The 27052-nt window shown below is 41.3% G+C and overlaps 1 protein-coding gene across 16 annotated transcripts in view; it reads left to right on the plus strand.

Moving 5' to 3' along the window:
• pleca (plectin a) overlaps positions 1–27052 on the plus strand; it is a 105456-nt gene that overhangs the window by 45331 nt on the left and 33073 nt on the right. For 8 of the 16 annotated variants that reach the window (XM_085396560.1, XM_085396562.1, XM_085396561.1 and 5 more), the window contains one exon: positions 23541–23602. In XM_085396560.1, the coding sequence (XP_085252686.1) occupies positions 23541–23602 (62 nt within the window). Of the gene's footprint in view, positions 1–10548; positions 10619–12534; positions 12952–16414; positions 16997–20789; positions 21076–23540; positions 23603–27052 lie in introns of those variants that run through there. The other 8 variants (XM_085396567.1, XM_085396570.1, XM_085396564.1 and 5 more) reach the window with 5 other exon arrangements.

A 27052-nucleotide genomic window follows, 5' to 3' on the forward strand; every position in this document is an offset into this window, starting at 1 on the left:
TTTCACATTTCCGTTGCTACGCTGTGGTTCCTCTTAATCATATGATGCTCCTATCTGATTTGGCGAAGTCTGGCGTTCATCCATTTTCTACTTTCCAAGTCGTCCATTTTAGGTTCAGGATTTTTCAAACCACCTTTGCACTGAGCTGCTTCATTCCTTCCCGTGTTGCCTCAGACTGGCTCAGAGGTCCATTAGTTTCTAACAGCATCAGCCATTTTTTTTTTCAGATGGTTTGTGATCCAAAGCTTTTATGCTGTGAACAGTATTTATAGTGGTTTGTGCATTACCAACAAAAACCTGTAGTCTAATAAGTTCGGCTTGACATTGTGATCCTTTAAAGCCAAAACAATGCATTGATGCTGTTATCCATTTTGTGTTAATCAGTGATAAATATGCTTTTCAAATATTTGAATAGTTGCTACATTTTTCTAAAACTCACATGGTTTATGTAACCATTTCTTGTCTTAATTACATATTTGTCCACATTTACCTGTGCATGGTAGGATAAAGCATGCTACTATCAGCACTGACAAGATTTTTGCTAAAACAAACACCAGCAACAACACAATAATGTTCTGCTCTCAGGCTTTGGTCACATTAGAGATTGTGTTCAGATTAGAGATTAGATGCTACTGATCAAACATGAGAAACATAAAGCTACAGCCATCAAAAATAGCTCAGGAAAAAAATAAGGCCTTGCCAAGTAAAGCTAACATGTCACAAGTCTGCCACAGCTCTGCACAGTCAGTAGTTTCCAGTAACCATTAAATGCTTGAAATACCCTGATACCACTCATCAGCCTGCAGACCTGTTTGAATGTCAGCGATCTTCCTCTTGTTTGTCCCTCTTCTGCAGTAGGATGCTGCAGCATCTCACTCAAGGACAGTTTGACATCGAGGTGTGAAGTCAGGAAAGCTTGAATAGCCTTGTTGGCTGCCCTCAACTTAGCTGTCTGCTCATATACAGAGATATATAATTAGTGTCAGTCCCAGGTAGGCGTAAATCAAGTAGTCATACACATTTAAGGGTGTCTAAAAGCTGTGAAAAAGTAGCTTTCTTTCTGTTATTAGCTAAGAGAACAGAAAAGTGGACAGTGGTGAGCAACAGCCCGATCATGTCTAAATTTACTTCAAACCCACGCTCTGCAACATGTATCTAATACACGTATCTAATAAACATTGAGAAGTTCAGTATATTTAGATGGTGCAATGACTCACAGGCTGTGACACAAGGCTGCGTTTCCTCTGCTGTTTGTTTACAGGCTACATCCTTCTTGGTGCTGTCATGATAACAGCATAAAGACACTTCATACAAACAAACTCCTGCTGCCACAAGCAGCTCTCTCTTTCTCCTTTGATTAAAACAATTTCATTGCAGTGGGCAGCTTTGACCTGGCCAGTGTTTGGAGCTCCATTTATAGCTTCATTCTTTCACTTTGGTTGTTTTTCTTCTGGGACAGGCCCAAATCACACAGTGTTTATTCAGCTTAACAAGGACTCGTTAATGCAGCAGAGACATGGCTCCATATGAAATTGATTAACTCCTCGCTGAGCACTGATAAAAATGCTTATGAGAAATTCTGCTTTCTCCTATGTGCATTTTTTAATGATGCTATCCGGGTAACAAGCATATACGTCCATGATGTTAAAATCAGATTTGTCAACATTAACCATCTATCAGTTCCCAAAAAACCTCTAGCTGTATTTTTGGTTTATATGGGATGTTTTAATTAAATGCATAATCAAAAAGCAATATATTAAACAGCCAACTGGATTTGTATTTGTATAATATTTCAACATTTGCAGTTTAATCAGGTGCGATTCATCTTTTTCTGATGAGATTTAAGTTTCCTTTTTCAAATACATTTAAACTAAACCATACTAAACTAAACTGCATTGTAGAGATTCCATCTCTAAAATTAGTATGAAACTGCTACAAGCTTTGTTGGTGAATCTTATCACTCTGTTTAGTTTAATGTTAGGTACACTTACTTTCTTGTGTGTGTTCTCTGTTTTTCACTCATATTTGTGAGTGGGCTGATGTGTAAGGGTAGAGATGTCCATATAAAGGTTCCATTATATGGAGTTTCCAGCAAATTTTAAATCCATGAGCCATTCTGCTAAAAGTTGACACCGTATCCATCTGCCTTGGGAAAAAATGTGCCTTTTAAATCACTAAAAGATTTTTGCACTCGTTTTACATGAGGTGGACAGATGTAAGTACTAACTCCAGAAGCACAGATGGATCAGAGAATAAGACGGATGACGCCTTTAATGCATACATTATCCAGAGGAATTTGGCCTCCATTGCACTGCAGACAGTTCAGTTTGCAGAATGTCCTCAGGACTTAACTGAACATCGTGTCAGGAACATGTTTTAAGTGCAATAGTTGCAGAATTTATCACCACACGTGTGTGTGAACTGTTTCAGCAATAGTCCTCCCAGCATTTTCCCACTGCTCCATTTCCAAATGTCAAAATGCAGACTTGAATTTAACGACTTGGAAGACAACCATACAGCTTAAACGACTCGCTATAAAGTACGCACTGGAATGTGGAGAGCATTTATCTGCCAGTAGAGTTGAATAGGTTTATTTTAAAGCACCCAGTGTCACTTTGAGTTGTCTTCATTCCCTCGACCTCGACCATCGCCACCATGGCAATGAGCTTTCATCATGACTTGGAGAGAGCAACAATAAACATCTACATTATTTATATCCAGACAAAGGTTGAGGATGCGTATTATTTTTTATTTTTCCCATCAGGCTGTTTTTAATAAGATTGACTGGAGATCGTCAATCTCTAGATTGCATTTAAGAAAGGCTACAACTGAAGCTGTTAGAGGTGTGACGCAGGTGCAGACAGCTTCACTTCACTCCATCTATGATTCTGTGTTTGAAAACCAAACAAAAACTCTATTGTTGCCGCCAGTGTGTTTGATATAGAGCCACGGACAGGTAATGGAGAACACATGGCGATTAAGTCTCTGCATCCAGTGAACCAACACAGTCCTCAAGTTTTTTTGATGAATCCCAAGACCACTAAATTCTTGCGCTGTGAGAGGCCTGTTTTCTTTTACCAGAAGAGTTCTTACCAGCTGTGCCATGCAGCAAGAATTTATCTGTGCTAGCAAAAAGATTGTGATTCATTCTTCCAGACATCTTCACTTAACGCTTCAGTATATCATTTCGAGTTCTATGACAGCCTATCGAAATACGATGGAACTGGCAGGAGATCATTTGCCGGGTATGATCTGCAGTGGAGCCTCATCTGGCGCAAAAGTTATTTGCGCTGATTGTTGCCATGCCCCAAAAGGGCGGGGTTATATCCATCTCCAGAATTCTGATTTATCAGTGGCAGTGTTTATGTGACTGCATAATGTTGAAATAGCTTAATACTGTTTGCCCCAGACCTGCTAGAGGGAGTCATCTTCCCTCTCCTGCATGCTCTTACTCCAAGCGATTTCTTATAAAACATTGCGCCCAGTAGAGCAATCAAGTTTCTTGACAAATGGGTTTGACACAAACAGGCAAAAGCTGATTTTCATTAAGCAGATTATAAAATTGATTGTTTGGAAAAATAATTAAAAAGCTTGAACCTCTGTATTTATTTCAACACTTCACCCTAATAGGTTTTCTGTTCAGAGATTTTAATGTGATCAGCAGAGATGTGCTCCTATATTCATTATTATTATTAAATGACTGTTAAATGTTGCAGCTGTCAGAGAGAAGAGGGAAAATTAGGAAGAATTAGGGAAAATCACCATCTCCTGCAGACTTTTTCCAAACCTCCTGTTTGTATTTTTAGCTCCACTGGCAGCTGTTGTTACCCTGGACTCTTATAACTGCTGTTCAGTCTCATTTGGTCTCAGAGGAGGTTGAGTAACATGGACCTAAACACAGGCACAATTGTCTTTTCTTATGGGGAAATCCACGACTTGATGGCTTTTCCATTTAGGTTTGCAGAATTGGCTGGCCGGAGATGTGGGCTATGAGTGAGGAAAGGAAAGCATGGAGACCAAAGATTATACACTGTTTGTACTTAATGTTTGACATTTAGGTTTGGTGTCTTTGAATAGCACTGAAGAACCTTTGGAAAACATTAGTGACCATGACTGTATATTATATTGGGCAAATTCAGTAGTTTAGAATACAAAGAGAGCCTTTCATTCTGGAACCTTGTATTTCGTCAAAGTGACATTTTCAAAACCTCTTGCCTTTAAAAACACATGCCGATGATTCGCCACAGCTGTCCCTGTTTTGCACAGCATTGTATGCATGGTTGTTATCCCCTCAGGCCTGTTGGTTGTGTCATCCCTGCCCCATATCAGATGTTTTAGCTTTCAGCTTGTTTTTTTCCCTGTTATCTGTTACCTACACATCTGTTTGAATGTTAAAGTCTCATTTCATTCATGCATGTAACACGGTATATGTACTATTCTGCAGTGTGTCTGTCTTACAGATGATTGGATTACCACCCATCACCGCTAATTGTTGTATCCCTGTGTTATTACAGGTGTATTACTTCTAATGTCTGATGCTGTGTTAGAGTGCTGCACATTTTAAATCACCATCCTTTTACTGAAAATCTTCTGTGCAGTTATTTGTCCAAATGACTCTGAGGTATGCTAAAAGGCAGAATGTAATGTCTGGCTTTTTTGGTTTTAATTCTTTAGTTATTGCCAGGCTCCGTTTGGACTGTAGTCAACATACCACTAGCTCATTACAGTTACTCCAATCCTGCGTTATTAAGACCTTCAGTAAGTCCTGCAGTGACTTTACAAAAACTATTTTTATTGTTTTTGTCTCCAGTGCTGTTGGTAAACTCTTGTTGTTGTTCTCATCTGAGGCTGGTGAGGAAGGATTAAGATGACAACCTAGTGATGGTGAATTTGTGTGTGATGCACAGTTTTCTACACCATCAGCTCATATATGAAATAACTAATAGTACTAAAACTGGTTCACGTTAAGTAACTAGACATGAATAATATCTTGCATTTTAAATATTTATTTCATGATTATATATTGTCATACACTGTCTGATTTGTGCATAGATTTTGACGGATTATTTAGCAAAGAAAGAATTCATTGTTTGCGTTTTTATATATATAAAACCCACACTGTTTTTGCACTTTGTGTTGAAAGCTGGCTAAGGTAGCAGGGGTTTTGTAGCAGCGGCACTGCCCATTACCCACACAAGGTCCAAACCTCCTTTTCTCGTCTCTGTTTGGATCCTTTTGGTTTCTGTTTGCATCCTGTGTGCGCACACCCCTTTAGATTCTCCTCCTCTCTTCCCTCTCGCCTCTCATCCACACTGTTTCTGTTTCGACTGGGGACTGAGAAGGTAGGAGGGGTTCTGAGCATCGCTGTTTCTCCATGCTGACTCATGATGACAACTGGGTAGATAAATGCTTCATCAAAGTGAATCCAAAATTATGTAGAATTAAGAATTTTTAACAGGTCTTCTTTGTGATATATTTCTCTATGCAAATACTGCGCATTGATCTCAAAGAACACAAGGGAAGACATAATGGTGGCTGGAATGGTAATGCCATTAGCCAATCTGAAAGCAATCTACGAGCTTCTCTTCAAAGATGGCGTCATTGTGGTTAAGAAGGACAGGCGGCCACAGTCCATGCATCCTGATCTCAATGGGGTGAATAACCTAAAGGTGATCCGTGCCGTGGGCTCTCTCAAAACTAAAGGCTACGTCAGGGAGACTTTTGCCTGGAAACATGCCTATTATTATCTCACCAATGAAGGTATCGGGTACCTGCGAGATTACCTGCACCTGCCTCCAGAAATCATGCCTAGAACCCTTCATCGCATTTTTCGCCCTGGATTTTCTGCTCGAGTTCAAAGCGTGAAAGGCCCGAGATCTTCCATTTCAGAACTGAAGGCCCAAGGAAGAACCCAAGAGGGTGTTACGGACAGGCACGTTTACCGTCACAAGAGAGTTGAAGAAGAACAACCTGACAGACTTCCAAAAACCTTCAGAGGCTCCTACCAGATGTCCATTGGTCAGCCTAGAGATCAAAACACTACCTTGTTCAAGGTGGACAAAGACCTCTGCATAGAAGAGGAAAGTCACAGTAAAGTTTTCAATGCTTCTGTTCTCCACCATGAAGACAAAGCCACCAGAGGTCATTACTCAGTCGAGGAGGCCAAGCAAGGTTTTCATTCTCCTTCAGTTGTGATAAAGTTTCCAAAAGAAATCCAGACAGTTCAGAAGGTTCCTGGTGTTCCAGTAACAGAGGTCCTGCAGGAATCGTTTAAGAACACATGTGCTGAACCACAAACAGGTTATAAGGAGTCTGGACGTGTTGCTATGGCCACCATGAAGGTGCAGAAGACTACAACTGAGGAACCTGTAAAAGAACTGATCTTAAATGAGATGAGAAGAGAGACCAAATATCTGTTCTTGGGGGTTCTTGAAGAAGAGGTACCTGCGAGTGAATGCGGTATACAAATGGTAGCAGACCCCCAGGCAGTCCCTTTGATGGAAGAGCTTATTGATGATGAAGAGAAAGATGAAGACCTTCTCCATGAGGTTGTCAACTCAGCTCCGTTTGGATCTTCTGCTGACGTTGTGACAGAAGAATACCACAAGAAGTTGCCAGGTGATGTTGAGGAGATGAAACATGTGATGCTTGAAGTTTACAGCCCTGCAGATAAAAGTGAAACATCCAAGTGTGACACTTACAAATCTGTGCAAAATATTCCCGAGGAAAAAACAATGGAATCTGACATTACAGATACAGAGAATGAAAAAGACAGTGAGACAATAGTTTCTGCAGAAGTCATGATTTCTCATGATGCATCTGGAGCCTCCTCCACTGCAGCCACTAAAGCAGACCGTCCCGTCCCTATAGTCCCACCAGTTTACCCAGCTCTGAAGATCCCTCTGCTTCAGGTAGACTGCACCACTCTTACAGAAGAACCTGAAAAAGGTAAAGATGCTCAGAAGACCGGGCCTGACTTCCCTGAAGGTTTGAGCTTCTTCTAACTCCTCCTCCCGTTTCTTCCTCTTTCATTTGCAGTAAAGGCTATCTTGGTGTTGCTATGGCTGCTGGCTCTGTTTATGTGGATGAAGCAGAGATAATTTAATCTCGTCTCTTATTGATACAAATAATGGTCCTGTCATTTTTCATATAGCTAAATAACAACAGACTGTCAATTAGGTGTCATTTTACAGATGCGGATTGTGGCAACCAGTGGCCCACTTACACAGACAAGCTTTGTCTAAATGTGAATCATGCACATGTTTGCATACTGTATGTTAGTGAGGGTACAGTTATATTTTTAAAATGCATTAGTCCTCATTTTGTTTACTGTCACACATCTGCTTACGGGACTCACAGTAACTAAAACTCGAACTGTAGAAACATTAAGAATTTATAACAAATAAGAAAATAATGTGACTTTTATCCAACACTGATTATTGAGACACCTTGTAGATCATTCGTTTTATGTGGCCTGTGATGCTTTACCTCTGCTAGTCTTCTTAACTGGAAACACATATAACTCTTTCTTTGAGATGTTTCGAGGGTTAAAAACAAGCAAAAAGCAAAGATAACATATGAAGCTTCTACATGTTCAAACTGCATCTGTCAAGCAGATTATTACTGTCGTATATTCAGCAGAACAGGCAGTTTTGTTCTGCAGTGGTTGTGATCTATACTCAAACGAAAAACAGTGTGTTCAGTTCCCCAAGGAGAACAGCATCAACTACCCATTAATTCAATGAATATTTAATTAACGTCTTGTTATTTTTAAGGTAGCAAAATTATATTTATGTAGCACAGCAGGTACAAACTGCAGCACAACAATAGAGAGATCAAAACTAAACTGAAAGACTCACAAAAGCTCCTGAATTAATGAAAAGGGGTAAAGTTGATCATTTTAATTCATTAAAGAAATAGAAATTTAAAAAGATAATTATTAAATTAAAAATGTTTTTAAAAAAACATGTAAAAATAAAGTAAATAGTAAACTTGAGAAAACCAACAAATTAAATTAAGTAAAACAACCAGAACTCAGTTAAAATTATAATTAAGACCAGCAACTACATGACTGACAAACACAACCAAACAAGAATCTTTTAATTTCTTTTACTTATTTATTTTTGTATTTTTGAAGCCTTAAAGATCAAAGAGGCTTCTCTGATATTGGTGGAAGAACCTGTCAGCCTGTTGAAGCTGGTTCATAGTTTACTGACACGTCTGAGAGATATTGAGATTCCAGACCAGAGAGATGTCTGCATCGTGTCAACAGACATTAAAATATTCAGATAAACTAAGTCTAAGTGGAGGCAGATACTGTAGTTACCTCTGTGTGGGTGTTATATGGTCAAATCTTCTTTTTTAACTTAAACTCTGGCAAACATGTTGTGGCGTTGTAGGGTATCTACAGGTGTCTAAACACAGTATTCAGTATTAAATCCATGCAAACATTTGTGCTGCTGCGTGCGCTACATCAATGTGGCTGATTCATTAATTCTGGCATCTGCTGTTCTGCAGCTGCATGCACTCGCGTGTCCATCTCTCTTCATCTCACAGAACATGCTGCATTTCACACGGCCCCCAAACTAGATATTAATACAGCGCATAAAGACTTATAAAAGATAAATGCTTCTGCAAATCCACGTGCTGAATTCCCTGGCTCTACCTTTTCAATATGACATCTGCCTGAGAACCTTCCATTGTCGGGCTGATATATGACTCAGCAGAGACTGGAAAAATGTGAGTGCCATTAAACCACACTCAGCTTTTCCTGTCTGTGCCTCCACAAAAAAGGGCGAAGCAGCAAAGCAGTCCAAAACACAGAGTGTGTGGCATTTGCCACCTTTCATCTAACCTCCACTTAGCCCAGCCTGCAATGAACATGAACTCCAACATTTAAAAAGACCATACTGTATTTGAGTGGGTTAGCTGCAGCAGAACACAGAGTGTGTAACCTGCTGACTCCTAATCTAGTGTGTGCTGCATTTTTCATATAATACAGTAAGAAAGAAAAATCATCAAGAAACCTGTTTTGGCTACGATGGAAATGAATTTTTCTAGAGACTTTATGGAGGCTCTGATTCAACACGGCCAAGGTAGGAAGTCTTTCTTGTTGGAACAGTTCTGTCTTCTTACCAAAAGGTGTCAGCACAGAAATACTTTATGGCCAGTCTCAGGTTATCTAGCGGACCAAAGAGGATGAAGCAGGTTAGGGTGTGTCTCGCTGCCGCAGATCAGATAACAGCTGAATACTGGCCATTGTGTCTGGGATTAAGTACACAATCTTAAACACAGTGTTTAAGACGTTTTTAATATTGTTTTCTTAAAAAAACAATTGCATGTCTACCGTCTAGTTTATTTTGATCCTAAAAGAACTAATGTGTTTTTTTTAAAGATTAGGAGTAAAATTTATTATAGTTCATAACTTTAACATTGAAGACCTTGAGTTAGACACCTCCCACGCTGCCTGCTGGCTGCGTCCGGGATCAAGTTTCCTGGTGTAAAATCCAGAGGGGTGTGGGCTGCAGGATGGCCCCTGACTGGCTGCTTCACCTCTCTCCTCTGCACAAAATGGTCACAGTGAAAAAGAGGCAGACCAGGCAGGGCTCGGGAGTAATGGGCAACTGAATAGATAACATATCTTAAGATGCACTTTTGCATTCTTTGTCTGTTGGGCTCTAACTAATGATCCATATCTTTATTGATTAGTTTTAGGCCACATTAATCAACCAAAAAAAGTTCAGAAAAGGTGAAAATGTTGTTTTAAAAGCAGCTTAGAATTAAAGATAGTCAACTTTTAATTATATTTAAGCCACAAAAAGAGCAAAAATGAGAGCTGGGGATTTTTTTTTGACATTTTTGTTGTGACACTTCAAACTTTTTGTGTTATTTATATCTGATGTATCATGAACATTTATTTCATTGACTTTGTCAGTTGGGCAGAACTTTAAATAGTATACGAACAACATCTTATATCGCAATTCTACACAACTACATGATAAGTCTGAAAATATTGTCCAAGAACTGAGCTAATATGTCCGACCTGTGTAGTTTTTGTGTGATCAGATTAAAATGTTCCATCTGTGACTTTAAAACAAAGCCGAGCTATAGTAGCGTAGAGTGATGCACATCCTGTGGATACGGCTGCATAATTGCACTGTTTCCAATAAATCTTTTTTTAACTGCTTTCACAGAGCCGCCTTTGTTATAGCTGGCAAAAGTCACGTTTTCCGTTCTTTGTCTAAATCCTGTAAGAAAAAATGTGAATGTGTCCCTGGGAGTCTCTCTGAAGCCTTGCACATGGATTCCATCCAGCGGTGCTCGCAGAAACCACCACGCATGAGATGCTGTTTCCACTGAGGAAAGCCTCACAAATTAAATCAAACTCGCAACGCTGTGTAGTTTGTACTTCCCAGCTGTGCCTCCGCTTTTCTCTCTCGCTCTCACTCTTTCCTTTTTTTTGGGTGCTTTTTCTGCACGCCCCCCCTCGTTTTTATCAGAACATAATGTCATGAGGTCAGCTCTGACTCCTTGGCAGTTCTGCATTTTCTCTAAAAGTTGTGAAGACGCTGAGAGAAGATGGAGTTGTGCTGTTGCTTCTGCCCAGGACCTCCCAACGGTAGGTTTTATTTTTACCGGAATCTTTTTTTAGACTCTTTATCAGTGAACTTAAAGATACCAGATCAAGAATAAACTATGCTGAGGTTAATTTCTTGAATTATGCTTGCCATCTGAGGACACTGCCACTCCCAGTATCAGTACTTTAGATTAAAAACATCTCTCACATTCCTCACATTGCTTCGCTAGTCTTACCTACGCTGTTATGTGAAAGTTGGGCATTAATATCGGAGGCTTTTTAAGTGAAATTCTAAGAACTTCTGAATTAATTAAATGTGTAACTTTGTGGATTTTGGCTATGTTGCTTTCGCGGGAGTATGTAGAATGTGTATCACAATATGGGAATCATTGAGCGAGTGCATACCATGTGAGAAGAGGGGGAGTGGGCTGGCTCCTCCCATGAGGGAGTGGTGAAATGAATTTATTCCAGACGTCTCTACTGCTCCCCTGGATTTATTCCCTTTGTTCAATCCTCACTGTAACTAATTGCCAAATTGCAGTGCCAGTTTCTAAGGCTTTGGGGATTTGGTTGACATTTTCAAACAAGGATCATATAAGGTCTCTCCCCAAATCAACTGCCAGCACTTTAGACTAACAACGCCCACTTTTTCTTCTACACTTTTGCTTCTGGTCTTTGTGCCTAAACATAGCTTCTTTTTTTTTTTGTTTTAAATTTAGTGCAAACTATATTGTGTAAGACTATTCTGTATTCCCTTCTTTATATAGCATGACACAGTGCTCACGCTAAAGACAGCACGAGGTCGAGGCCGTCTCGACTATTTTTGCTTTCTCTATGGTGGCTGTTGGTGTGTGGCGTCGCTGTAAATGTGCGAGGGTGACACTCGTCTTGGTGTTGGGTTTCTGCACCACAGCTGATGTTCTTTTCATTTGTTCTGACAACAGAGACCTTGGCAGCGATGCTGTTTTGCCTCAAGCAATATTTTATTTTTTTAAACAGTGATGCAAACAGGTGATGTGTGCATATTTCTGCAGGTGCAGTTAGTGTTTCACAACTCTGTGTTTCGAGTTAGGCTGGTGAGGAGAAGCTCCCACAGAGGAATTTCATTGTGATCATTTGGTGACATAGAACTGTTTTAATAAAGGTTTGAAAATGATTGCGCTTAAAGCGGCGTCCTTAAAAGGCATGCAGTCTGGTTCCAGAGGACATCTTCCCTCGAGGCTTTTCTCTGTTTTAACAACAGAGCCAGGGTAAGATGGAGAAAAATGAAAAACACTTTAGGATTTAGAGCTAACAATGCAGCTGGCAGTTCAGAGATGCTGAAACGGTTGGTTGTAAAACAGGATCCAGTTTAATCAGGCTCTGGGAAGCTTATACACACTGGTTGGGCTGTCCAAGCATAAGGAAACTATTAGAATTACGGGAAAATTGTGAAGTTACATAAGGAGAATGAATTGATAGGGAGCGGTTGATTATGTGATGAGGGAAAATAAAATTGGGAGGCATGGCTTCAGTATAAATATTTGGAAAAGGCGGAAGGGGTTGGCCTGCGACTGTCTGTGACTCGTAAACCGCGATGGAAAATGGGCTTCAGTCGGTAAAAGAAAACTTATGGAGTGAATCAGTTGGAAACTTTGACTCCAGCTCACAGTGGATGTCCCTTAGTTTGCCTCTTATCAAGGCTGACCCGACTGAGCGTGCTCTGTGTGTGTGCTCGTCACACAAAACAGCCTCATATATTATTAACTCCTGCAGATAGTCTGCAGCTGGCAAGGAAAGCAGAGAGCAAGTTTCTGTAGGGCAAAACCAGTGGAGTTACTTGATCTGTGGACAAAGAGGACAAAACTTATTTTTAACAGCGTCAGAGCTCCTCGTGCTGCCAGAGTTACAGCTTTTACTTTTAAAAAAAGTGCAACTTTAAATGACTTAAACGTGAATATATGAGAAACAGAGAGAGGAATTGTAAAAGTGCAGAGGAAAAAGGGGGAGGGAAAGAGTGCCGGAGTGAGAGAGATCAGCCACTTCTGCCAGAGGACTGAGTCACAGAGCAGAGCGAGGTGTGCTCTTTCACTCGTGTCTTGTAAAAGTCGCGGACAACTTAGCTGCAGCGCTCGTTTTAAAGTCCGGGGTGACACCACACCCCTAGACGCTCCCCTACTCCTCCCCTTTACTCCCCCCCTCCACCTTACCTTCCAACTCCCCCCCCCGCCGCTACCCTCCCCAACCCTCCCACCTTTCAGAGCCTGGGACTCTCCACTTTGTACCAGGCCCGATGCCGGCAAGCCCCCCTGGAAATGTGTTCCCAGCCCTTGTGGCTGTGGGCCACATCGTTACCTTGATCGTTTTCTGGCAGTGGAGAGTACTCAAGAAGCAAGGTAAGAAAAGCTTGAAAAACTCATCGCTTCAAGGCTTGCGCAGGGAGAGCTGACGGCGAGATCGGCAGATCAAAGATTTTCCTTTGCAAACAGTTTGTTGCCGGCAGTCCTGTTCTGTCGTCTCTACTCTCTCTCGTCCTCTGTGTTTTTGCAGCACACGCTCCTCTCTCTTCTTCACTGCCCCCCCTCCTTTTTTTCCCCTCACACATCTCGGTTTCCTGTGCTATGGAGATGTTGCGATTAACCCTGTAAATGCTGGCTGGAAGGTGATGACGTCCGAAGAGCTGGAGTATTCTTGTGGAGAATGGGGTTTCGGCTTAGTCAGAGCTCTGACGGGCACTCCTCAGCTTCAGCTTTGCTCCTAAGTTGCAGTTTTTCCCTTCTGAAAACTATTCCATCATTTTTTTTTCCATCTTTGTTAAGATCTGGCTAAAGATCTATGTGTGCAGCTCTCTTAAAGTGACTGGATATAACTTTAATCTCTCCACTTTACAGACCTACCCCAGTTGTGGAGGCTGCTGTATTGTTAAAATGCTGGTTCAACCTGTTTCATCTTGGCACACTGGCGTTGTTAGGTTAACCATATCCTTTTGTTAACCAATCTTGCTGCAAGCATAGAAGAGTTACACGATGTTCAACTAAACTATGCAGCCTGAAGGTTGGTTGCATACTCTTTAATGTCATGACACACTCCTCAGGAAGGCCCACGTTATTGTTGACACAGCTTAACACTGTGGTGGTTGTCAGACACACCCCTGCAGGTGACACACCCTGGGGTGCTTTAAAGAATTTTTGACTGACAGTCTGCAGGTAAAAGAGAGAACAATTGTTGTTTTGTTTTTTTATTTTGTTTTGTCTTTCAAATGGGAAACCTGTTTGGCACTTTAAAACAACCGTGCACATTTACTGGATAATCTATTTGCACATAAAATAGCCTTTACATGAAATCTCTCTCACCTAAATACGTTTTAAAAAACAAAACTAACATTTTGAAATAGTTGGCTGTTAAAGCTAAATTAGAGCACTACTGTACTATTATCTGACCAGTGCTCTCAGCTGTAAACTACACAATCAGGTTGTAGTTGGGTGGAGCAAGACACGCCTTGAGTAGATAAGAGCAGTTTTCACAACATTCCTCACATTGTTGTGAGCAGATGAATGATTTTCAAAGAATTCTGAAAAGTCTTTCCCCAAAAAGGAAAAGTCCCTGTCCAGAGACTTAATATCCAAAATATGATCAGAACATAAGCAAAACAGGAGAAATTAACAACACATGTATCCTCCTCTCCCTCTGTCTGCGTGACTCGAATGCGTGTGGTCTGTAAATTGCACGCAACTGAAGCCGCGATCAAAGGTTGCCAGGAAGTGCCGTTTGACTGGTAAATCGTGTGCCAACACTGCATTGCAAAACTAGGCCATGTATCATCACTAGCTCCTGTCGATATCAAGGTGCTTTGCATTTGGGGAAATCTGCTTTCAGCTCTGTTCTTGCCGCAGTGCAGACAGTAAGAGCTGCACATCAGGTGTGATCGTATTCCCTCTTTATAGCATATTTCTGGCGGCGGCAAGATCAATATCAGGCTGTCTGTTCATTGTTTACATTACAGATTCAGTCATTCAAGTCAAACATTTCGATTTAAGGACACAACCCGAGTCCACTTGTGTAAGTTGAACTGTAGTTTGCTGGAACACCAAGGTGCCTTTGACACAGGGGGAAGGTGGAAGTAGGTAAAAGGGACTTTACCCAGAGCCAGGTTTAAAAAAAGCTCCGTGCCACAGATGGTGACTGACTAATGGTAGTAAACTCGACACTGAGGACGGTGGCCTGCGTATCCTGGATACAGTCATAACAAACGATCATTTAGATCCTCGGGACGTTAGAAGAATCTAAGTCCTGCTTCATTAGAGGCTCCTGCTCATTTTGATCTGTTCTTTATGATCATTTAATGCCCTTCCCTGTTATTTTTGACTGCGTTTTTTTTTTTTTTAACTTTGAGATTTCCTCTAATTGTTTTGTGCAAAGGTCTTTTTAAGACTCTCAAGATTAGGATACTGCATTCCCATCACAATAAAAGTCCTTAACAATATTGTCTAATCCATTTAGGAAACCACACCCAAATCTGCAACAGTATTAATGGCAGACTCAGACTGGCAGCCGTGTCTGCTAAACCGCGTGCCACAGACAGCACAGCGTAGGATCGGTTTCAGATTTGGTCTCGTGGTGTTCAGCCGTGACTCACTTTCCTGTCTCCTTTCACTGTGGTGGTAATAACAGACTGAGGAGGGAGGACGCCCCGCTGGGCAATAACTGAAAAACGAGAAAACATTCTGTTACTAAAGGACACAAAAACAATAAACAATGCACACCCAGCGTGTCCCTACATGCCCTTCACAATACCCAGCCTAACATAAAACACATTAGTGGTAAACCTCAATAGTAGCTGGGTTCATTGACTGTCATACACAGCATACAGTACAGCGTGTGTCTGCGCTGAGGGAGGGCCTTGGTTCTTATCCTCATCTCTGTCCTCGACTGTTTTTTCTATCTAGGCTGTTGCCGTATTGGCATCATCGTTATTAATGAAAAACGAAGCCACAGCCAATCAGATGCTTTCCGGATTGTACTGCATTCATTCTTTTTCTGCATTCATAATTCTGTCAGTTTCGAAAAGATCCCCAACACCACACAACACCACCTAACCATGTCAGAGCCTCCGCCATGTTTTACAGTTTTACAACAGACACTGTTGCACTGCTCTTCTGACGTCTTCAAGACCTGTTGCCACTGATTTTCAGTCTGGTTCTTGAGTAATTTAATCATAATAAAAATAATTTAGAAATAATAATTTGACATATCTCAGCCTTTCCCCACCTTCCTTAAGAATGGCTTCCTGACAGCCACCATTCACTGAGAACATTTCTGATGAGCTTCACTGAACAATAGTTGCATCAATTGAAGTCCAGATGCATCTATTTCACACCTGTCAACGTGTTGTCTTTGGTATTTTCCATAGATTAATGTAAAGAAATGGGAACTCACTCAGGCTGCTAGTAACAAAGTGCCTAAAGAAACAGTTTAAAACTTTGTTTTAGACACATCACTAGTTAATCCCGTGAGTTACTCCTGGTATTATTTTATTGCTTAATCAGAAGTTTTGTTACCAGATTGTACCTTAACCCGCCCCCAATTAAAAGAAATATAACTTCTTCATAAATTAATTCATGGTCATGGCAGTTGGATTCTGTCACATGCGGATTAACGAGGAGCCAGCACCTTTTCAGTTATGTGAAGTATTTCTTAAAGTTGCGCAAAAACGGAGAGAAAATGAGCCTCCTGTGTCGGGGATATTTACGAGGCACAGCTGTTATGGATGTGAAGGGAATGTGATGATTTATTACCGGGGGTAATGTGCGCTCTGCCCTCCTGTGAACAGTCACTGCGAGACAATGCACAGAACCTGTCACCGCCTGCAAGTTTCGCGCCTTCCCAGAAGTCATTCCTGTTTCTGCTTTGCATTTATGGGGCTGTCGGGGGTGTATGTTATGCAATCTTGTGAAAGGTACAGTTATCACGCGTGTTAAAATAAGGACGCGGTGTGCAGTGTCTCTCCGCGGCGCGTCTCAATGGCACAAGTCGTCTGACGGATCGGAGGAGGATGGAGCAGCCGGCAGCTCGCCACTTCTTCTCGCTAAACAAAACGAGTGGGTTGGGCTTGTGACAAAGAGTCTGCAATCTGACTCGACCCTGTTTTTTCTCCTCCATGTGGCTCTCATAGAGTACAGAGCGAAGTTTGGAGGGCTGGTACTACACACGCGAGAAACCCACGAGTGAGGGGGGCGTTTTCGAGAAAGTCCAGCGCGCTCCGCGTTTACGCGCGGCACAAACAAACCGGGATGGCCGAAGTGGACGATACGGCGCAGGCTGCCCGGCCGTCCTGGTACGGCGGGCTGGAGCGGGGATTTCTTTATCGACGGACTAATTACATCCATGAAATGAACTGCAGCGAAGTGGGGTCTCATCTGTACAGCCGAATGTGTTGCGCAGGTAGGTCCGATCACTGCGCCGCTCTATCCATCGCTCAGTGACTGTAATAGGAGGAGGCTCTGCTTGGGAGGGGCTGCTGGGGTGCTGATGGTGGTAATGTTAACCTTTTCCGTTCCTCCACCCATGATACAGCAAGCCCTGAGGGCCAAAACAGTGGACGTCCAGAACTAGATGATTGAAATTAGAGATGCTTAAAACTATTTTTTAATTATTTCGTTTTTATTGTGATTTATTTCCCGCATTTAGAAAACAAACCTCAGCCTGAGATAATCAGCTTTAAAGTCTTCATTCAGGCACCACAAAATCGATGTGACACAACAGATAAACACTGGCTTGTGCCATGGTCAATACCATCCTGTTTGCTGCTGTGTACAGGCAACACTGCTTATATCTGCGTCCCTATTCAAATTCAGTAAATATATCAATGGTATTTTAGACATATATAGAATTCAAAACTTGGAGAATGTTGTTTATTAGTAACATCAGTGATGAAAGTCTGATAATTAATTACTTTCCCACTGAGCAGATGATAAACTGTAAATCAGTTCGTCAACAGAAAGTTAATTTTGGATACTAAATCGTTTATTTAAGCATTTTTAGGTAAAAATAACTAAAAACCCTGTCAGCTTCCAGCTTCTTAAATCTTTAATTTTTAAGCCCTTTAAATGTCTCACGTTTGGCTCTTTTCAAATGTCTGCACTGGGCAGAGGTCTGTTATCTGAGAAAAGTTGATTTTACGATAACGAGGTTACTTCATGTCCTTGTATGCAGCTTCTTGACTCGATCATTTGTCTTGACGTTTGAATATAAAAGCGACTGAGTGACTCAGTACACAGTTAATTTGTCACTCTCCGGCTCACCCTGAATATTCTACAGGAATGGAAACTGTACTTGGTGTTTGTGTTTACCCTCTGATAACGCCCTGTGAATGTGTCATGTGTTTTGTGGACTTTGGCATTTTCAGTTCTAAGCAGAAATCCACTTTCCCCCTGCACTCGGGTGTTTCCCCAGATGTTCTGGGCCAAAATGGTGTTCTGATGGACTCTCAGCTTCTGTGTGTTTTTACTATGTTGTCACGGCAACCATGTACACAACACACTTTTCCCACACACAAAAATCATTTGCCCACTGACATATGTAAACACTGCAGGGCCCCAAGTGACCTTGAGCTTTCTTACCAGTAGTCTCAGGTCTCTTTAGGAGCACACAGGGATGATTGGAGCTACTAGTTGTTGTGACATTAAAATGGATTATGGCTTTAAATATTCAGCTTCCCATGTTTTGTGCTGTAGCCTTTCGACCAGAAGGGGGAGACAAACTGTGCTGAGCAGCAGTTTTCACATATGAAGATCATAAATCCAACAATTATCCAGTTCTCATCTGTTCGTAACCACAAGATTGTAAGCACCATGTGTGGCTGATTACGCATGTTTTTGTGCACAAAGTGCTTGCAAGTGATGCTGATATTGCAAAAGTGATGCTGAAACATAATACGAGCAAGTTTAAATGCAGCTCTAAATTGCAGTGGTGGTCAGGACATATTCCTGTGTCGCCTTTGGGGTTATTAAGTTATTTTTCCAGCTGTGTTTGCTTTTTAAAAGGAATTCATTATACCGTTCAGGTATAATAGCAGACACTACCCGGTCGTCTTCTCTGACATGTGCATGTTTTCGTGCACTTGTCATTGTCAGCTCCGGGTTGGATCTGCCCCACCATGCCCTGGGGCTTTGGCAGAGTTTCTTCGCAAGTCATCCAGCATTCATACCATCATGAACCCTAACAGGACCTGCGAACCAGATGATACAAGGTGTTGATTAACATTCCTGTCCTCAGTGGGACTGACATCGCGTGCTGTCTCTTGCAAAAAACACAAATAGGGGTGTGTTTTTTATTTTATTTTTAAAATTCTTTTAGGAGAGAGGCGGCTCCCCCTGTCTGTGAGGAGGGTCGGCTCGCCCTCAGCAGGAATTTACAGACTTAACACGCTGAGCTGTCACCTTAAAACTCCTATCAGCTCTCACTGCTCAGGATTATCGCTGTGTGTTATCAAGGACAGGGAAAGGAGGAATATCCACACAATGCTGCACTGTGTGCACCAGAGCGTCATTTAGATACTGGATAAGACAACTGTTTTACAGTCTTAGAATTGAGGTGCAAAAAAGCGCTTATATCTCTTTGTCACCTTTAAAGCATTTTAGCAAACTGAGCTTTAAATGAATAAATCTAGTTAATTCAATGCCGAGTTTGATTACACCAGGATTTGTTCAAAGAAGCACAAATTTAGCTTCCAGTGCTTTCATGTCTTAAAACAAATACAGTTTAGCAAGTTTGGAAACTGGAAGTGATTACTTGCGGTTTTCAGTTCTTAAGCCTGCAGACAAATACTCTTTGCATTTGAAATTGAAAACTATAATCCACAGATTTTAGATTTTAGTGTGTCGATCAAAAGCCATTTTGCACAAATTATGTTTAGCTAATTTTAGCGTTTCTGCCTAGAGTCTTTGCTTTTGTTTGTAGCCCGTTGGCGTTCAGGGTCTGTTTAAAGTCTGAAGGTGCAGTCAAGGAAGCTTTCATGCCTCAGGTCCCAACAAGTCACCTCCCTTTATAGGCATCCAAAAAAATTCCTTTTCTTTACAGTGTTATGTCGGTAACTGCACGTAAAATTGGTGTTTTGCAGGGTGAAAGGTGTTGAAGGTATTTTAGTGTGGAGGTGCTATTTGTGATCACCTGGAACCAAATGGAAAAACAAATTCTGCACCCAGTTTTTCAGGGATGTTTGACAGAAGTTATTTGCATGAAGAAGATGCAAATGATTGTTGTCATGTGCACACACTGTTCAGTCTATCCATGCGGAGCCACAATAGCTGCTTTGTGTCTCGGATAATTTTCTACTGTCTGATGCTTGTCCACCCCCTCCATCCCACACCCTCTTTTTTTTTTTTTTTTGGTTTGTGGTATTGAACTGGCACGACAGGGTATTGGAGGTCCATCCAAGGGAAAATAGTCTAAATCAAATGCTTCAAATAAAACTGAAGTCCTGCAGTTTGTTCTCATTATTCTTTCTGGTGCTGAATTGTATCCCGAAGACGGCTCCCTCGGTGCCTTTTATTCCTTAATTATCTCCTGATGATGGAAGAGCTTTCATGCTCGAGGTTTTCTTGTGATTGTACTGTTTGGGGAAATAGCTGAGGACGTTCTTTCTGATGCCTCCTGGCTTCGGCTGTGTGCTCGGGACAAGTTTTTCCATTGATGCTTTGTGGCGTTGTGGTATGTCCCGCCACTCTGCCTCTGACCACACGCTGGTTGGTCAGAGGCACCGCTAGCTTGAGCAGTGGAGTTCAGTTGGGGTTAACAAGCTTCAGTGGTCCGTTTCTGTACAGCTTAGTCTAAATGAGGGAATGTCTCCTGTTCTGGATTAGTGATCTGTGGGGTCTTTGTGAAAATGAATCTTTGAAAATGAATCTTAGTGCAATAGTTAGCTGTAGCTACAAGATGAGTGGGATTCTAAACTGTTTTTTTTTTTATCCTCAAATTAAACAGAAAATAAAATTAAAAGTGCAAAGAATAATGTAAATTGAGGTCTGAGCTCTGGTTTGGGTGGGTGCTGTGTGAGGGTTTTTTCATGGGTGGGGTCTGGGTGTAGATAACAGGGCTGAACCAGGAGGAGAATCTTCCCTGCAGACCTCTCTGTGGTGAATGTCTCTGACATTGCTGCCTGCAGGCAGGCATTTTGCAAGAGGTGGTGAAAAAAAAATGTGGCGTTGAATGTCAGAGACAGCAAATGGAGATAGGGAGAAGAAAGGGAGCAAGTTCAGGAACTGAATCGGTGGCTTGAACACTCCCACTTAACTCCAGGAGCCCTCAGTGAGAAGCAGTGTTTCAGGCAATAAGAAAAAGTAGAAGTACACAACATCATCGCCTCTGAACCTGCAGAGGCTTCCGTGTGGTTTTGATAGCTGGCAGCATGGCGATGGAGCAGAGATTCAGAGCCTACTCCTCTGATAGTATGGGTAGTGATGGGGTGTTCGTAGAGGAGTCCTACTACCAGGGGGTGCTCAGGGCCATGGACCACAGAAAAGGTAGAGTTTATTCCAGCAGTGCTGCATTTTTGAGCTTTGTGTTTTTCTGCAGTTGCATTCTTTGGTTTGAAAATGGTTCAGTCTGTATATTAGCTCTTGGCTTGGCTTTGTTGTTTCGTGTATTACGTAAAAGTCCAAAAGTTGTGTCTGGATGTCTGAATTTGCAAAGAGTCAAGTCCGGAGCCTCTCTTTTAACAGATGGGCCACACCCCTTTTTGTGTCACATCTTTTCCTTTTTTATTTTTACTGGTGAACGTTCCTGTCAGACAGAAGAAATCTGTTTTGCTTTAATGTGAAATCCTAATTTGAGGTTTTGCAGCACAGATAAAATGTAGCCTGTTAAAAAGACGTTTGAAGTGACAGAGCCACTGAAATTCTTTAGAAGAAAGAAAGCACCCTATTTTGAGCATTGCAACAAGTCCGTGTAATAACATTCAACATCCCAGTTGCAGGATTTGGCAATGTGACTCATCCATGCACACTGTTTTTCAGGTGATCTAATATCTTGCACCTTTTTTTGTCACAAGGTGAACATATAAATCTGGGCTAAATCTGCAGCCTCAGGCTACAAAACTCAGCCAAGAAAACGCATTATTAGTCAGAGAGATCAGTAGATCTTGTGTTTCAGTGTGATGTATTCAGCCTGGTTATTTTAGGAATTTTTAGTGCTCCTTTCAGCCGACCTGAGAAACAGAAGTATCCCGAGCTGCTACATTTCATTTGTGCAGAAATGCATCTTTTATGTTTCGTAACACGTGTCCAACGTGTTTGCAAAGCCATATATGAAAAGCCCGAAATCAAAACCAGTGAAAAAGCAGAACTCATCTGTCTGCTTTTGAGGTTTATTTCACTTCTCTGTTGAGACCGCCTCGTGCGTGAGTGTGCCTGTGAGTCATGGACATAAAGCCACCGTGATTTGGGCGTTGGTGCCACGGGATGTCCTCTTCTTTGGTTCCCTCTTCATCTGATCACTTCTGTTAGCTTTGATCACAGAGCAGATAATACTATCAACTTCTTTACAGCATGTCACTGATGAGGAAAAAAACATTTGAACATTAAACATTTGTTTTGGTGAACTGCTCTGTATTTGACAAGCACCCTCATCGCCAACTGAAGCACTGCACCGAAGAGGTGAAGTGTACGTTTGATGGTTATCTCTTCAAGTGGCTGCTTAGATGGCAAAATTTAGGAAAAGCATTGCATATTATATGTTTGATACCTACTAGTATATGATAGGCTTGTTGGGAATAATCTGATTATGAAACGACTACAGCATTGCAGGCTGAAACATGTTCCAGCTGAGGTGCTGCTCCAGATGACGACAGAGATAATCTATTCAGTGTTCCCCTGATAAGCAGGGAATTCTTTGTTTTGCTGCAGTAAGTCTTCTGTAATGTGCTGTCCCTATTGGGCATCAGATGTCCGTGTCTGAGTCAAAGTCACATGTGACTTTTTGTTCTGTCCCTGGGCAAAACAAATATGTCTCACACTGTTTGTGACTCTGGGATGAAAAAACAGATAAAAAAGATTTGAAAGCGTTTTGCTGGAGGTTTTAATCTGAAGCAGGGCCATAAAGGCGGTTTAGGCTCAATAAACACAAATTATATTTAGTTTCGGCCATCATGTATCCAGGCCTATGGGTTAGATCAGCGGTCCCCAACCTTTTTTGTGCCACAGACCGGCCTTTAAGGTGTCGCGGATAAATACAACAAAATAAAATCATACGACCAAGACAAAAACTGTGGTGTTTTGTAAACATAATAATAAACGCGAATTCACTGTGTAATTGTGTAACTTTATTAGCAACGTCCTCCTGAAAAGTGGCAACAACATTGAGAGTAACATGCTCTCTGGTCACTATGATAATGCGTAAATATTTCTTTCAAAATAAGACGCACAACTACCGAGTTAACAATAAAACCTCTGAAAACCATGAATTTCACCCCTGAGCCTCAAGACTCGCGGCCCGGTACCAAACGACTCACTGACCGGTACCGGTCCGTGGCCCGGGGGTTGGGGACCGCTGGGTTAGATGGCTGTATGTAGATGGTGGGCAATGCATGTACTTCTGTGCAAAAGTCACAGCCCAAAAAGTTTGGGAATCATTGTTTCAGACTTCTCAAGCTTGATATGGATGTAGTTCCCGTGTCTGTGAGTTATTCAAGGAAACTAGCCTTTGATGAGTATGATATTTAAAGTGATTATCTGCCATTAAGCTAGCATGCAAAAAAGAATGACTCCTCCTGTCTGCTGGCAGGTTAGACAGTCGTAAAGTAGTTTGTTTTGGAAAAGCCAAATACAAGATTTCTTTTTGGGGGTTTTTAATAATTGTGCTTATGGTTTGTTTCCGTAAGTCTGGACCACTGAGTTTGTAATACATGATTAGTGATAGTTGTTAAAAATGCAAAATCCCTTAAATTAGCACCATAAATTAAACAGAGTGTATATTTGCTGTGTTTCCACAGATGAACGGGACAGAGTTCAGAAAAAGACCTTCACAAAATGGGTCAACAAGCACCTTGTGAAGGTAAGTTCTGCTTCAAACAACCCTCACCCATGAAAATACATACATTTCACTGCAGATAGATTAAAAATCTCCAAAAACCTATTAAAATGTTAAGTTTACGTCATGTGGAGTTTATAACTCAACTGTAATTCTCCATGGTAGGTAAAAAGGTCTCCTGCTGTCCTCAAATAACACCAAAAAGCTGGACTTTCTTTCATATCCCATCTGGTTTTAATAACTTAAATTACACAAAAACGTTTTCTTAGGAGATGCGGCGCTATCTGATCTCACTGCTGGGAAACATTACCTGAAGATAAAACTGGAAGAGAATCTGAAACTAAATCAGATTTAGATTCTCCACACCTCCTTTTAAAAGCTTTGGAAAAGGTGAACAACAGATACAATAGCAACCGCGCTCTTTCCGTTAACTGTATGCATGTGAGGGGGTGAGTCACACGCACCTGGCCTCACTTTAGCTTGGCGCTCGGGAAGAGCGGTATCGTTGCCTGGGCTCGGTCAGGTTACGCATCTGGAATCCAGATGGTCGGGGCGGCTCATCAGGACTGTGCAGGGGGACAGGAAACTCCAGGACTCCACGTTGAATTAGTATTTGATTCAGTGTGAGGCGATCAGTGTTAAATACGTCTGAAACAACACTCAACAAATGTTCTGACCCTTACCCTTAAAAGGAAATGCTTCTAACTAGGTGAGGAGCAAAGTCCTGTTACAGTAAGAAATATTTTTGGTAGCTATCACTTAGCAGATTATCCCGACTAAAACAGCTTTCATAATAGCAATAATTAAACTGATTTATTAAGCATAACACCAAGATAATAACTGGTTTCAGCTTCTTAAATCTGATTTGCTGCCCATAAATTTTACAGTCAACATAAATTTAACATATCTTAGTTTTGCACCGATGGTCTGACAAAATGAGTGATTTAATATCTAATAGATATTTTCAGTTCTGGGAACTTGTGGTTCTCTGTGTAATTCAGAGGATAATCAAGTGATTAGCGAGATATAGGAGCCCTGAGTTTCAGTTCACTTCAATTTAGATTTAGCCAAATCACAACAACGTCTCTAGGCGTGTTATGCTGGAAAGTAATGGAGAAAACCTAGAGAAGGCCCCTATGAGCAGCACTAAGTGATGTGGGAAGGAAAGAACAGTGCAGAGCCAGGTTCTGGGAGGAGCAGCCATCTGCTGTGACGGAAAAGAAAAAGGAGAGCTTAGAAAGATACGAAAAAACACACACTGAAAGTGAGAGAAGACACAGTCTAATGCGAGGCAGCAGTGGTAGATAAAAACCTTGACAGAAATGCTCAGTGCATCATGGGAAGTCCACTTGCAGCCTAAGCCTAGAGCAGCATCAATAAGGGATGGCTCAGGGTCACCTGATCCATCCTTAACCACAAACTCCAAAATGAAAGTTTTTTTAAAATGTGGAGGGAGTCTGTCTCAGTAAAATGTAAGAACATTTTGAACTAATGAGCTACTGGTTCGTAATTTTTATGTAGTAATTAGAAATAAGAATAATTTAAAATGTATTTTTGCTGCCTTAAAACGTAATGATTACTTGTAATGAAATGATTTCATGGGTGCCTTTAGTTCGTTAGTTTATTCCGAGCGACCATCCAAAACCTAAGGAAAGTCCAAATTGAATTTTCACATCTATGACATAAGACAGGAAATGTTTACATTTGAGTCATTTTATGAGTCACTGTGTTACTCATAAGTGGAGAAGGCAGGGATTTCTTAAAAGAATCCTTTAAAAAAACAAAAAACTTGTCATATGTCATGTTGCTATGACAACAGGAAACTAATAAAGAAATAAAACGCTAACTTTGTATGTTGGAATCTCAGGTTTCTAGCATTAGCAGGTGTTATATTTCTATAAGCAGATTGGTTCTGTCTCATAATTATTTTTTAAATAGCTGAAGTATAAACGTGGCCAAAGATTTAAATAATGAAGTCAGCGTGAGTCAAAAGCTCAGACCCAAGACTGCTGTAAACACTCAGCTTTAAGCATTTTTCTGCTCTTGGCTCCTTTTGATGTTAATAAGAGCTCCTATCCTTATATGATCATCTATGTGCCTGAGGCCCCGCCCACCTGAGGATCACACCTACTGTTTGCAAAGAGCAGCCTAACAGAAGAAAGTTGCTTTTGATCAGGTTATATTAAACAAGTTATTTTTAATATTTAATTTAAAATTGAACCATCAATTAGGGAAAGAAAAAAAAACAGTCCTATCTGGGCGGTGTCAGCTGGACCTTGTTGCGTCTCTACAACACTTTCATGTTGATGAATCCTTGTTTTAACACGGGAAGTGAAACGTGTTAAAGAATGTCTGCTGTCGTCCATGTGTATCCTGTGATACCGGGCTCCGTCCGAGATGACTCCCAGGCTTTGTCCATAGTCACTGTTTATTTCTCGGGTAATCCTTCTGATTTGGGTCCAAAAGACTTCAGGCAGTCTGGCCCTCAAGTCACTTTGGACTCATGGTCACAACAGAGTCATGAGATTAAACTATGAGGCCTGTAAGTCTCACGGTCAGCTGTCTGATAAATGCTATCTACTGTAGCTTGTTTTACACTTCACTTCAGATTGTGAGGAATGAAAAACAGATGCTGTTCTGTGTTTTATAAATCCTTTTTAGCTGGGTCAATCCCACTGAAACCAGTGCAGATCATAGAGAACTAGGGCTGCCACGATTTGTCGACTAGTCACGATTACGTCGACTATCAAAATCGTCGACGACTGATTTAATAGTCGACGTGTCGTTTGAAGCTTTGTAAGATCGCAAAAGACGCAGGAATAATAGCAGGATTTAAGAGTGTAATAACGGACTGAAACAGAAGATGGCAGCACAGCATGTACAAGGATGCCAGCTGCCGTTAAACCCCGAAGAAGAAGAAGCAGCTGTGTCCCAGAATTCATAGCGCGGCCCAGCTTAGTTTCCAACAATGGCGGTAGCTAGTTAGTTTTAATATTACTCTTATTATTCTTTCTGGGTCACAAAATAAACGTTTAACATATTTTCAGGCGAGAATGTAGCTGTGTAAACCTCAAATATCTGCTCAGTTTATCAGGACACCACATATTTTCAAAAGCGCTCCGACGTTTTCGGAGACGTCTGTTACCCACTAGCTCGATAGCTAGCCGGGGGCTAGGTCACTAGCGCCGTGAGAACAAATTGTTTTCAAACCCACCGCCGTCTTTCGCGACTCAGGTTAAATATATATGAGTCACTTAGATAAATTAAAAATGTTATTGTTTGGCTTTTTTTTTAGTATTTTATTTGTTCCTGAGTAAATCGGTTTGGCTGAGATTAAAGTTATAGTTTTTACACAGCTGAATAAACGTCAAGCAGACAGCTGATTATCAGAAGTGTGAGATGCTGGAGAATATACTCCGGTGTCCTGTTATATTTTAGATAGCAAGGAGTTTATTAAACTTTACCGAAACAATC

Source organism: Rhamphochromis longiceps, linkage group LG22 (assembly GCF_057381845.1).
Source record: "Rhamphochromis longiceps isolate RC_006_pf linkage group LG22, R_longiceps_female_GT1.1, whole genome shotgun sequence".
In the NCBI taxonomy this organism is placed as follows: Eukaryota; Metazoa; Chordata; class Actinopteri; order Cichliformes; family Cichlidae; genus Rhamphochromis; species Rhamphochromis longiceps.